This window comes from Panthera leo, chromosome E2 (genome assembly GCF_018350215.1).
Source record: "Panthera leo isolate Ple1 chromosome E2, P.leo_Ple1_pat1.1, whole genome shotgun sequence".
Taxonomy (NCBI): domain Eukaryota; kingdom Metazoa; phylum Chordata; class Mammalia; order Carnivora; family Felidae; genus Panthera; species Panthera leo.
This window is the reverse complement of record NC_056693.1, coordinates 26,134,781-26,147,693: the sequence shown is the minus strand read 5'-3', so window position 1 is coordinate 26,147,693 and position 12,913 is coordinate 26,134,781. Positions and strand designations below refer to the sequence as shown.

The window sequence follows — 12,913 nt, the reverse complement described above, 5'->3', positions numbered from 1 at the left end:
GCCTATGGTGGCAGATTTTAAAGAGTATTGATGGATATATGCGTGTCTTTGTAAGAGTCTTATGTAAGAGTGCATTAGCTCTTGATTAAAAATTCCTCTTTGTGGAGCCTGGGTGGCTCAGTCAGTTGAGCATTTGACTCTTGATTCTGGCTCAGATCATGATCCCAGTGTTATGGGATTGAGCCCCATGTCAGTCTCTGTGCTCAGCATGTATCCCACTTAAGATTCTCCCTCTCTCTCCCTCTGCCCTTCTCCCCCACTTGCATATGCACACTCTCTCTCACTCTTTCTAAAATAAAGAAAAAGAAAAAGAAAAAAAATCCCCTTGTCTTAATTTTCTGGTAACCCTAACCCTAGCTCTGTGGAAGTACAACTGACTCCTGTTTTGTATGATTTTTTAATTTTAGGTTTAAGATGCTAAATGATGAAAATTCCAGCCACCTCCTGTACTTTAACTGTGCTCTCAGGTGGTTTGCTCTAAGAATGGATGTCTTCATGAACATTGTCACCTTCATCGTGGCCTTGTTGGTGACTCTGAGCTTCTCCTCAATTAGTGCTTCATCCAAAGGCTTGTCTTTGTCTTACATCATCCAGGTAACACCTCGTATAAAGTTAGGTTTGGCCTGGAGGCTCTGGAATAGGGTATTACTAGGGAGGATGGATGTAAGAGAAGATCCAACTCAAATGGATGCAACAAACAGAGAGAGCTTACTGGTTCACATCACTAAAAGGCATGACAGTTGTGTGGGCTTCAGGAATAGTTGGATCATAGCCCCTGGCTTTGTCCTTGTTCTGTGATGACTTCCTTCATGGTTGTACAATGGTGACTGGCATTCTCTGAGAGCTGCAACAGGAAGGAAGGAGGAAGAAAGCTTTTTGTACCCTAGTCACGGAGCAAAAGCCCTGAGCTTTATTCTTACTGGATTAGTTTAGGCATCCCGGAACAAATTAGTGCCTGGATAGAATTGGGATGATTGGCTTAGGTCAAGGGATGGAGTCACACACCATCCTATCCCCAAGTCACAGAACTGTCCCATAAAAGAGATCAGGAAAAGGATGCTGGAGAGGCAGCCATGATGTCTATGACAAATAATACTGACTTCTCTTTTTGTTTGCTTTGGTATTTTTCTTTTGAAGAAAATAACAGTAATAGGAAAATAATAGTAATACAGAATAATAATAATAATCAGGAAATACATGCCATTTGGGGTACTATTGTAAGTCATGTATGTGAATTAATTCATTTATTCCCACAACAATTGATGAGATAGTTTCTGCCATAGTCCTCACCTTACACATGATAAAACTTAGGCTTAGAGAGATTTGTCCAACATCACACACTTGTCATGTGTTAGAGCTAGGGTTTGAACCTAGGTCATCTGGGTCTGATACCTATCTGAGTGTGAATCTTGAGTGTATGTGTGTGTATGTGTTGGCCTAAGGATAAAGTGTCCAGCTACATCTGGTTAGGAGAAAGATGAGGACTGGTAAACAGATGGGTCTATAGACAGACTACTGATCAGTATTTCTGTGGCTCCTTCTCACACCTGGAGCCTGTCTGAGTTCTGCTAGATAGAAATCTCTGTAAGCCCTGACAACACATTCTGCCTCCTTTCTATTAAAAGGCTCTTCTTCCCCTTTCCATCTTCCATAAATCTGTGACTTCTTCGTTCAGTGCTATCTCTTCCCAACCCTCTTGCCCTTAAAGTTCTATTCCTTTTTTAAAATCTCTCTGATATCATTTTAATGGCATTTTAGGAAGGGGGAAGAACAAAAATATATTCTCAGATCTTTATCTTAAGTGGGAAAAAATGAATTTTTCTTGGGTAGCCAGTTTCCCTCATTGATGGATGTTTTTATTTGTTGTTGTCTAGTAAGATATAAAGCAGATGATATTGAATAGATTCCCTTACTTGGTCCAAGTGAAACAGCTTTCCTCAACTGAGGGCATGCTTTTGGGGGATATCATCAGCTTTCCGTGAGATTGTTTTCAAATATTCCTGTAAGACTGGAGAATTTGCGCACACTAGATCTAAGGGTACACTTCTCTAGCTGACTTTGGGGTTTTGCTGAACATTAGCCCCCTTTGGAGAACACAGAATCCGAATGACAGAGCTTCCATTGAGAACAGAGGAGACTCCCTAGATGGATGAGAAATTGGTGTAAAGTCCCACAGAGCAGAAAGTGAATGTAAATTGACATCACATAACATCATGGAGGAGAATGAGCACTTACTGGGCCAGCACTGTGCTGCGGGGGAGTTCTTAACTTCTGGAGGACTTCCCAGGGACTTAAAGGGATGATACCCTTGAATTTAATAAAATGCACATAAGCCCTTTTTAAGGGCAAGGTTCATTCATTCATTCACCAGATAGCCACTGAGAATCTACTGTGAGCCAGGAATTCTGCTAGGTGCTGTGGATTCAGCAGCAAACAATCTGGACAGGTCTTGTTCTCATAGAGTTTATGGGATAAAAAGAGATATAACATGGGACGGAATAAATAAGTGCACAAGCAAATAAGTGAGAAGGTTTCAGAAATTGTTTGTTATGAAGATAATAAAACAGGGTAATGTGACTGTCAATGGGGAAGCAACATGAGATTCTATAGTCAGAGGAGAACTCTGCTAGGAGGTGACTTCCAAGCTGGTCCATGAATGACAAAGAACCAGCCAAATAAGATGGAAGGGAGGATGCTTCAGGCTGAGAGGCCAGAGCAAGGCTTGGGGTAGGTAGGAGCTGGGTGCATTTGAGGCATTCAGAAGGTCATGTAGCTTGAGCAGAGTAGAAAATAAGGTCTGAGGTGTTGGCGGGGAGAGACTATGTAAGGCTTTGTCAGCCATGGAATATAAGGTTGCTTTTATATAAGGGCTGGATGATCCTCTTTGTGAGAGGCTGTGCTATATGTTATAGGATGTTAGCCTCCATGATCTCTAACTAGGAAATCCCAGTAGAACCTCCCTCCTCTAAGGTTGTGACAACCACAAGTTTCTTTAGACATTGCTAAATGTCTCCTGAAGGGCATAATCACCCAGGTCAAGAGCCACTGCTCTAAGAGAAATAGAAAGCCAGTGGTGTGTGTTAAGCAGGCAGGCAACAAGGGAGCCATGCAAAGGGTGTGGACCTACACCACTGCCCCCTGCCATTTACCTGCTTGGGCCACACTGCCTCCTTGTTAAGGTCACTTGCTGCTACTCAGAACTATCCAAATCCTGAGTTAGCCTGGCGGACTTCTTTTTATAAATGCCTCTGCTCACACAGTTCCTTAACTGCCCTAACAGAGGCAAACCTCTCCCCCCCACCTCCATTCCGACCATTCTTTCACATCCTGTTTTATTGGCATCTTACCTTTTCTTGAAATGACATGTGTCTTATCCTGCCAGCCTGCTAGAACATAAGCCATGTGACTGTAGGGGTTTTGTCCATCACATTCAGCCCTGGAAAACCAGCCCTTCTGTGACAGGGCCTGGCCCACAGTCACTGCTCACCCAGTGAAAGAAGACCTGGTCCTGCCTTGAGCCCACAAGCCCACCTTGTGACTGAAGCAGGTGCTGTTGGTGCACCAACCCTCCAGGGCAGCCTTGGCCTCCTGCTGCTACGGGAAGGTGCCCAGTCCAAGCCCAGGGCAGCCTGCAAGTGTGGGGAATTCCCTAAGCCAGAAGTGGCCCCAAAAATTGTTGAAGGGCATCAGTGGGGATGTAGCCCAGCTTCCTCAGGACAACTCAAGTGTGTTCCATGCAGTGTCCCAGAGCTTCCAGTAGGATCAAATTTTGGGTATTTACAAGTGAACCTCTCATGACTTACTTTCTGTTCTGTATGTCACTTCTCCCAGCTCCCACTGGTACTTTTGCGGTCCACCTCCTGGATTAATTTCCTAGGGCTGCTGTAACCAGTCACCATAAGCTAGTGGCTTAAAATCAGAGAAATTTATTCTCTTACAGTTTTGGAGGTCAGAAGTCCCAAATCAAGGTGTAGGCAGGACCTTGTTCCCTCTGCATGCTCTAGGGGACACGCCATTCCTTGTCTCTTCCAGCTTCTGGTGGCTGCTGGCATTCTTTGGCATTTCTTGTATTGTAGCAGCATCACTCCAACTTTTGCCTCTGTCTTCACATCTTCTCTTTTGTGTCTTCTCTTCCTCTGTCTCTTATAAGGATACTTGTCATTGGATTTAAGGTCCATCCAGGTAATACAGGATGATCTCAAGATCCTTACTTACACCTAAAGGTCTTTTTCTTTCAAATGAGGTAACATTCACAGGTCTCAGGGATTTGGATGCATACATTATCTTTTTGGGGGAGCTCCATTCAACCTGCTTACACTCAAATTTCAGGGTTGGCTTCTGGGGGATTCTGGCTTAAGATAGGTGACCTTAGCAAGCCACATTCCCCACTCTGAGCCTAGATATTCTCATGTCTGAAGCAAACAGATGGGCTAAATGATTTCCTTCTACCCATGATGGTCTGTGACAATGGGATTTCAGTGGCTGCTTGGCTGCCTGTTGGGTAAATCAGGGAGGGCATGGAAGTGCAGGACCATGCCAGATGGCAGCAAGGGGTGGATACCCAGCAGCTCTGTGGCCCTGGGAGATTCCAGCTTAGACCAAGAGTGATCAAGTGGTACTGTGGTGGGATGGTTCATGCCATCTGGAGTGTCAGGGAAAATGTCATTACCCATTTGGTTCCGAATGCAGAGGAATATTTAAAGGCAAAACACTGCAGTGTCTTTACTTCTGGGCACTTGGCTGGGAATGCAGGCATATTTTTGTGTGGCTCTGAGTGAGGCTGGTGAGGGGTAATTCACAAGGGCTGCCCCTGAGGGTGGGGCAGCAGAACCCAAGGGAGGAAATGGATCTAACTCAGCTTTTGCTTCTCTACAATAGCTAAGCGGACTACTCCAAGTATGTGTGCGAACAGGGACAGAGACCCAGGCCAAATTCACCCCCGTGGAGCTGCTCAGGGAGTATATTTTGGTAAGAAATTAGTGCATGCCAGAGGAAGGGCTAGTTAACTCTGGCGGAATTTATGCAGGCATTGATTTTTTGACATGTGAAAGGGGTCTTTTTAAAAACTGAAATTTGTTGGGGTGCCTGGGTGGTTCAGTCGGTTAGGTGGTAGACTGTTGATTTTGGCTCAAGTCATGAACTCACAGTTGTGAGACTGAGACTTGCATTGGGCTTCAAGCTGAATGTGGAGCATGCTTGGGGTTCTCTCTCTCCCTCCCTGTGCCCCTCATTGTGTCATGCACACACATGCTTTCTCTAATAAAAACAAACAAGCAAACAGACAAACAAATAAAATAAAAACTGAAAATGAACCACAACCCTCTTCTTAAAGCCCATATTTACCATACAGTCTAAAGTACTTTAAGTTGAGGAAAAGATTCTTTTTTTAAAAAAAAATTTTCTCAAAGGCAGTTTCTGCATACAAAAATAGAAATCAGTGGCTAACTTTAGTTTCTAAAGATTACTATTTGATTGACTAAAATTGTAAATTGAAAAAAAACAATGGCCGAACTCTTCTTTAAAAGCTTTTATGTTCAACTTACAAATCCTGCTATTCTTTGAAAAGTCTAGACAAGTCAAGCAATCACTTTTAAGGGCCTTTGAATAGCATTTGGCCTCATTTACAAACTTAATTAAACTCTTTAAAACATTAAACTGCATTTTAAAATTTAGCACATTCCATTTCCTTCTTAAGTATCTCGATTATCTGATTTAACAAACAAACCTTCCAGAGGTTATATAAATCTAATAAATTGCACTTATAAATATAGTAAGCTTTAAATTTGCATAACCATCCCAATGCTGTGGATGAACAGTAAGCTTTTAACTTAAAATCATGTCTAAATAAATTATTCAATTATACATTTTAAATTAGAATCACAGGCCCTTATGTTACTAATATTATACTTGAAACACAAAATATGCAGATTCCTTCAACTGAAAATACTGTTACAATTTTGCTTCTCTTAAATATTCTCGTTATTAATTCTAGATCTCCCGGGGGTTACAAATATTCACTGTGTAGGAATACAGATATTTTATCAGTTAATTGTAGTTGCTTATCACAGATTTGGACTCGCCAGCCACCCCCAGGGCACATGGGGGCCTTACTTCTCATGGCTCACAGGGACTTCAAAACTTTAGAGGAGGTGGTGTTCTAACACAGCCAAGTTGAATAGAGCAACTTGGTTTAGACTTTGCATTTCTTAGACACTTGCAGATATTGAAATTGTATCTGACTGAACTCTGCAAATCTCAAGATTTGGTCTGGATTTGCCACACAGCTTCAAGGTCACAATGCTGACGCCCAGGCCCACATGGCCCCGTATGAGCTGTCCCTTATAGTTGTCCATCTCTCTATTCACTAAGCTCCAGACACCTAACTTTTCTTTCTATTCCTCAAAGTGCCCAAGCTTGTTCTGGCCCCAGGGCCTTTGCACTAGCTGTCTACTCTGCCTGGAAGGTTCTGAACTCAAACTTTCTTATATCAGCATTCTACGTCTCAGCTTGAATCACACATCCTCATAGATGCCTTCTTAAACCCTTAAGTTACTTTTACTCTGCCTACCCCTTTCACTACACACATTGTCTTCATTTTTATTTTTTTTAATGTTTTATGTTTATGTTATTTTATGATTTATTGTCTTTATTTCTGATTTTGTTTCTTATTTATTATCTGACTTCCCCATTGGAATGTGACTTCTTTAGTGGGTTTCTTGATCTAGCACACCACCACGAACACTAGTACCTAGAATTGTGGGAATGCATGAATTAATTAAATGAATGGAAAAGTGAATGATTGTTAACCTGTCATTGGTTCTTCTGTTTTCCAGACCTGTGTTCCTGAATGCACTCACCCCCTCAAAGTGGAGACTTGTCCCCATGACTGGCCCAGGCATGGGGAGATAACATTCAGAGACTATCAGATGAGATACAGAGACAACACTCCCCTTGTTCTTGATGGGCTGAACTTGAGCATTCAAAGCGGGCAGACAGTTGGGATTGTTGGAAGAACAGGTTCTGGTGAGGACAGGGTTGTCTTCTTTGCATTTCCACCGGGGATGCTGGTTGAGCCACACCAGAGGGCTGTGTGTATGTGTGGTGGGTTGGCTGTTTTTTTCTCCCTCTAATCTCTTTACTGTAAATTGGGATTTCAGGTTGAATGGGTGTGTGGAGTTGGAAACAAACACACACCAGTTTTTGAATTAATTAAATGAGAATCATTCTGGTGAAACGAGGCCCAGAGGATGAGTCGTGTGTTAACAGCCCCTGCAGGAACGGGCAGGTTAACCATGTCAGGGCAGCTGATTGCCTCCACAGAGTGAGGCCTTTCTGTCTGCACAGTCATCTGCACTGAGCCATTTAACTGCATTACAAATTCCCCTGATTAGATACTTGGATATGATAGAAGTACAAACTGATGTTTGATTTGCTGTTCTTGCTTTTATTATTCCCAGGAAAGTCATCCTTGGGAATGGCCTTGTTTCGTCTGGTGGAGCCAGCTGGCGGTACGATTTTCATTGATGAGGTGGATATCTGCACTATAGGTTTGGAAGACCTCAGAACCAAGCTGACTGTGATCCCCCAGGATCCTGTCCTGTTTGTAGGTACAGTAAGGTAGCTGTTTTTGATCATCGTCCATTCCTATTTTTTAGGTAGTAAAATCAGACCAGCCAGGAACTTTGTGAAGTGCCCACAGTGGGCCTAAAGGAAGCAGCCATCCTGAGGTGCTCAGAAGCACTTCTAGTACCTGTTCCTGCTGAAGCCTTAGGAAGAACCAAGGACTAGAGCCCTGAACATTGTCCGTATTTTATGTGCCACATCACAAATAAGCAAGATGCTTACACATAGGGTGAGCATATAGCCCAGTTGGCCCTGGAGAGCCCTGGTTTATGCCTGTGTCTCAGCATCCTATAAGGTTTAACACTGGCCACCCTCAAAAGTACCCAGTTAGTGAAATAAAATAAGTGGTTACCCTATGTATGTAGCATTCCATAGGGAAGTGCACCAATTTATTCCCATTGAAGAATGAACAGAAGTTGTTCAAGTACAAGAACAGTAGGGTTGCAACTTCCATGGGGCTCAAGATCTGATGTCAAGGGATAAGGAGAAAACCATTTTCTCATTTAGTCCAGGGCAATGGTTCCTCCTCCAATGAGAAGGACATTTCTCATATTAAGTGCCATTTAGAATTATAAGAAAAATGCATTCCATGTCTTGAGATACCAGACCTACATGGGGCACCCTGGGTGAAGTCCTGGGAGCCACAGCTGTACCTCTTGCTTCTGAAGGCAAAGTGAATCCCCCCACCACACCCTCTCTGCCTATAATTTGCATAGGGTCAAAGGTCTTCTGCTGTCCATGGCCACTGTAAGGACCAAATGTGTCTTCCTGGGTGCCTTGTTCAGTGCTGTCTCTCCTGCCTTGGTAGTCTCTGCCCCATCACAGAGCTGTGGGGCTTTGCTCACTTGGCCTGAGATTGGTAATTTTATGGGCCATTGTCCTGGGCTAAGCACTGCTTTTGGGGCCATGAAAGTCATCACACACACCACCCCTTGCTCTCTCCCACATGCTGCAGAAAACATACTCCCCCATCCTGTCCTCCTCAGAAATCTGGCTCCCTGCTCTTTCCTTTATTGCAGGTACAACTTGGATCCATTTGAGAGTCACTCAGATGAGATGCTCTGGCAGGTTCTGGAGAGGACATTCATGAGAGACACAGTAGGTCTCTGGGGTTGACCAGGATGAGTCCGTTTCCCAGCACCAGGGCCCAGATTTGGATTTGACAAGACCCGGGCCATCATTTGGTCCGGCTTATTTGCTGATGTCACATATGTCAGGAGAATGTGATCTTTTTTTACTCTTTGTTAAAAGCAACAATAGATAATATTTTTAGGCCTCTGAAATGATCTGGACAAGAGTTCTGCATGTATGATCTCACCTCACCTGGTCCTGTCTTGACTGCAGCCTTCTGAGTTTGGAACTCCTATCCTGATTTTTAGAGGTGTAGCAATTAAGACTCAGGGAAGAAACATGTGAAGCTAGTAAGTGGCAGAATGGAGACTTGAACCCAAATGCATCTGACTCTAGAGCAGATGGGGCATCCTGTTGCTCTGCCAATAGCCTCCTTTGCTTATGGGTACATATAAGGCACAGGAAGGTGAGAGGGGGTATGGCAGGCTCGAGGAATGGCCAGTATGGCCAGTTTCTGTGAGACAGGGTCCTGTCCTAGAAGAGCTGTGGGTATGGCCACCTCGGCAGCATGGAGGGGATTTTCTCCCCCAAGACTTGGTACCAAGGTGAGCATGTCCCAATATCACTGTGACTGGATAAATCAGATGCTGTTGTACCTTTCCTTGATGACTAGAAAACTCCCATCCCATGTGTATTTTGTCCACAGAAATAGGAACCCTGGAAGCCATTTACACTTCATTTGTGTTTCTCTGGACCCACATGTGTACCATTTGTCCTATTTTCATGAGGTGTCTACAGGGTTCTATGAATCATACTGTGATTTTAAATTATTAATGTCCGCCTACTCCCTGGTCCTTCCCTGGTGCCTGTTTGCAATGTTGAAATGATTGTTGTTTTGTACTTTCTCTTCCTCAGTAAAATAAAGCCAGCTGATGAATGCATGAGTGGGGCAATCAATAGAGATGATGCAGGACAATTTTATAGATCATCAGCATAAATGTGGCATTTTCTGTGTTTTATAGATAATGAAACTCCCAGAAAAATTACAGGCAGAAGTCACAGAAAATGGAGAAAACTTCTCAGTAGGGGAACGTCAGCTGCTTTGTATGGCCCGAGCACTTCTCCGTAATTCAAAAGTAAGGAAACAGCACGGAAAAATGGATTGGTCAAATTTTGGATATTTCCCGCAGCGCCACTCAATCCAGGAGGTAGAGCTATGCGTTTGTCTTTCAGCAAAGAGAGAACAATTGAGCCATTTAAAAACCGATCAGTTTCTTTTAAGACAAAGTTGTAAGGGGTAAAAATTGAAAAATAACAGTCATTTACAGCAAGAGCACCTGCCTCCTCTGGGCCTCCCCCTGGGAAGACTTGCTTAGGTATTCTCTTTGTCTCCTAAGTGCTCTGAGTATGAGAAATCTTTCTCTTGACTTTTTTTTTTTTGCCTTGTCCCTGAACAATTCTGAAGCCTGATAAACAATGTCCAGGATGCTAAAGAAGGCCTTCAGAATGCTAAGATATGAGAATTGTAATGTTTATATTCATTTTTCTTAGTGACTTAGTCATCTTTGGTTACTGATTTCAAGGAAGGGATTGCTGTTGCTTTAGAAATCCCATTCTCTGAACCCTGACCAAAGTGTAACCTAGCCTGTGTGTTGTGTAGACATGCTAATGGTAGGAGAGGGAGCTGGCACCATGATGCATTCTGTGCTGACTGAGGCACTATACGCTGCTAAGTACTTTGTGGGTTATTTTTGCATTTCATGCTCATAAGAAAGTATAACCTCCCTTTATAGAGGAGGGCACAGAACCTTTGAGGGCAGGGGTCAAGTAATTTAGTCAAGGTGAAGCAGAGGTGAGCTTAAGCCCTCTTATTTCCAAATCAGTATGGTGGTAGGCAGAATAATGCTCTCCCCCTCCAAAGATGTCTGAGTCCTGATAGCTGGAACAGGAGAATATACCACCATACCTACGGAAAAGGGGCTTTGCAGATGTGATTATGTCAAGGATTTTGAGATGGGGAGATTATCCTGGATTACCTGTGTGGGCCTAGTGTAATCATGCAAGTCTGTATAAGAGGGAGGCAGGAGAGTCAGAAATAGGAGAAGCAATGTGACAATGGGAGTAGGTATTAGAGCAATACCAGGAAGGAGGCACAAGCCAAGGAACACAGGCAGCCCCAAACAGCTGCAACAGGCAAGGGAACAGTTTCTCCCTCGAGCTGGCAAAAGGGATACAGCCCTGGCAATACCTTGACTTTAGGACTTCTGGCTTCCAGAACAGCAAAGGCAATAAATTTTTGTTGTTTTAAGCCTCTGAGTTTGTGCTGATTTGTTAATAGCAGTGATGGCAAACTAATACGATCACTGTTATTATAGCTCACACTGACTCTGGTTAGCACAGTAGAGAAAGCCTCCTACCACTTTGCAAGATTAGAATAAACCACTTAGAAAACAGAAATAAAGAACATACCACCTTATTCTTCCAGCCCGTCCCTCAGAAGGAGATGGAGGTGGTGTGAACTTTTATTTTGCTGTTGTTGTTCTGATCTTTTGAGACGGGCCCTTAGCTCATGACTTTTTAGCCCTTCTCCTCCTCCTTCTTCTTCCTCTTCTTCTTCTTCTTCTCCTTCTTCTTTTGTAATAAATAGAGCTAAGATTGTGAGTTTCCCTCAGGTGCAGCTTTGGTCTAGTATGGCTTTTACCATGTGCCTTCCTCAACAGATCATTCTCCTTGATGAAGCCACCGCCTCCATGGACTCCAAGACTGACAGCCTTGTTCAGAGCACCATCAAAGATGCCTTCAAAGGCTGTACGGTATTGACCATCGCCCACCGCCTCAACACAGTTCTCAACTGTGACCTCGTCCTGGTCATGGAAAATGGGAAGGTGCAGGAAGTTGTTGGCATCCCCTCCACAGAGGCTTCAACGGTTTGGGCTCTAGGTGAGTGGCTATTTTCTGCCAATTTCAGCTCTTTTTCTCTGACTTTCAGGTGGTCGAGTTTGACAAGCCTGAAGTCCTTGCCGAGAAGCCAGATTCTGCATTTGCAATGTTACTAGCAGCAGAAAACAAAGTCCGATTGTAAAGGTCTCACATCAGCTGATTTTAGAGGAGGAGGAGGATGCTTCAGATGAGTTGGATGAGCCTGCAAGAGGAGGGCCAGCTATCTCTGCAGGCATCATAATCCGTCCCACCCCTGACACACAGGCTGAGCTGGGGCGGAGGGTGGTTTCCTGCCTTACCCAACCCATGCCTCCCAACCTCACTGGTTGGCTTGGAGCTGGTTCTGGGTGGTAAACAGAGGCAGAAGAAGCTAATGGATTAAAAAACTGCCCCCACCTCCTAAAACTCCAAGGTGCCCATCAATGAATGTGTCCCCATCAATACCACCTCAGTGCCGGAGAATGGAAACTTTCAGTGTAAGTGTAACTTTCAGTTAAATCTAATCAAACAGAATGGGAAAATGCCTAAAGATGGAATTTGTAAAAGGTTTCCTGCCTTCTCATCAAAAAGGAAAAGTGCAGAGTTTTCTCCCCATTGAACTCCTCTTCGCATCTATTTTGTGTGTGTGATAAGCAGTAACTACAAGGTCTGTAGCATGCAAGATTGATTACATTGTTTGGTGAAAAAAAATTTTTTTAAATCATATTATATGTTCTATTTGCTCTATTAGAATAACAAGGGAAACAAAAGGTTGGAGTTTCTCTGTAAATGACATTTTTATATCTTCTATATTGGTCATTAAAATGCAATAGGAGATTAAACTACCCTGAAATGTTGCCTTGCAATTATTATACTGAAGATCTTCCATTTTCTGTACTGTTTCCTCTCACAGACCCTCTTTGCTTTCTCCATTGACTCAGTGATAAAGCCTCATGGCATCTCCCAAATAAAAGGCTTGCTTTCCAACCTCAGGTTTGCTATGTCAGAGGCAGGAAAGATATGTTCCCAGTAGCCCAGGAGACTGAGTACTGTTAATTCACAGCAAGACTGAAAGGAAAAAAAAAAAAAGAAATTCCAAAGGGCTCTTCTTTGCCAAGGGCACACTCACAGTCTGTTTCTCTTCCCTTAGGACTGAAGGCCCCAATGATGTTTTAGTGAGGTTTTCTGGACTCACCTCCCAACTCCTAGGCTGAACTCTAAATGTGGCACAGGGCAGCAGTGGCCAGCAAAGCTCCTATTTGACATCTCCCAATTGCCTCCCCTTCTTAGTCTTGGTCAC

The 12,913-nt window shown here is 43.5% G+C and overlaps 1 protein-coding gene across 11 annotated transcripts in view; it reads left to right on the top strand.

Annotated features, from left to right (window-relative positions):
* The window catches only part of ABCC12 (ATP binding cassette subfamily C member 12), a 95,832-nt gene extending 83,375 nt beyond the window's left edge, over positions 1-12,457 (top strand). For 7 of the 11 annotated variants that reach the window (XM_042919784.1, XM_042919787.1, XM_042919786.1 and 4 more), the window contains 8 exons: positions 408-594; positions 4,879-4,968; positions 6,834-7,023; positions 7,458-7,617; positions 8,643-8,721; positions 9,717-9,902; positions 11,415-11,579; positions 11,684-12,457. In XM_042919784.1, the coding sequence (XP_042775718.1) occupies positions 408-594; positions 4,879-4,968; positions 6,834-7,023; positions 7,458-7,617; positions 8,643-8,721; positions 9,717-9,902; positions 11,415-11,579; positions 11,684-11,776 (1,150 nt within the window). In that variant the 3' untranslated portion in view covers positions 11,777-12,457. Of the gene's footprint in view, positions 1-407; positions 595-4,878; positions 4,969-6,833; positions 7,024-7,457; positions 7,618-8,642; positions 8,722-9,716; positions 9,903-11,414; positions 11,580-11,683 lie in introns of those variants that run through there. The other 4 variants (XM_042919788.1, XM_042919785.1, XM_042919781.1 and 1 more) reach the window with 2 other exon arrangements.
* The last annotated feature ends 456 nt before the right edge of the window (positions 12,458-12,913 follow it).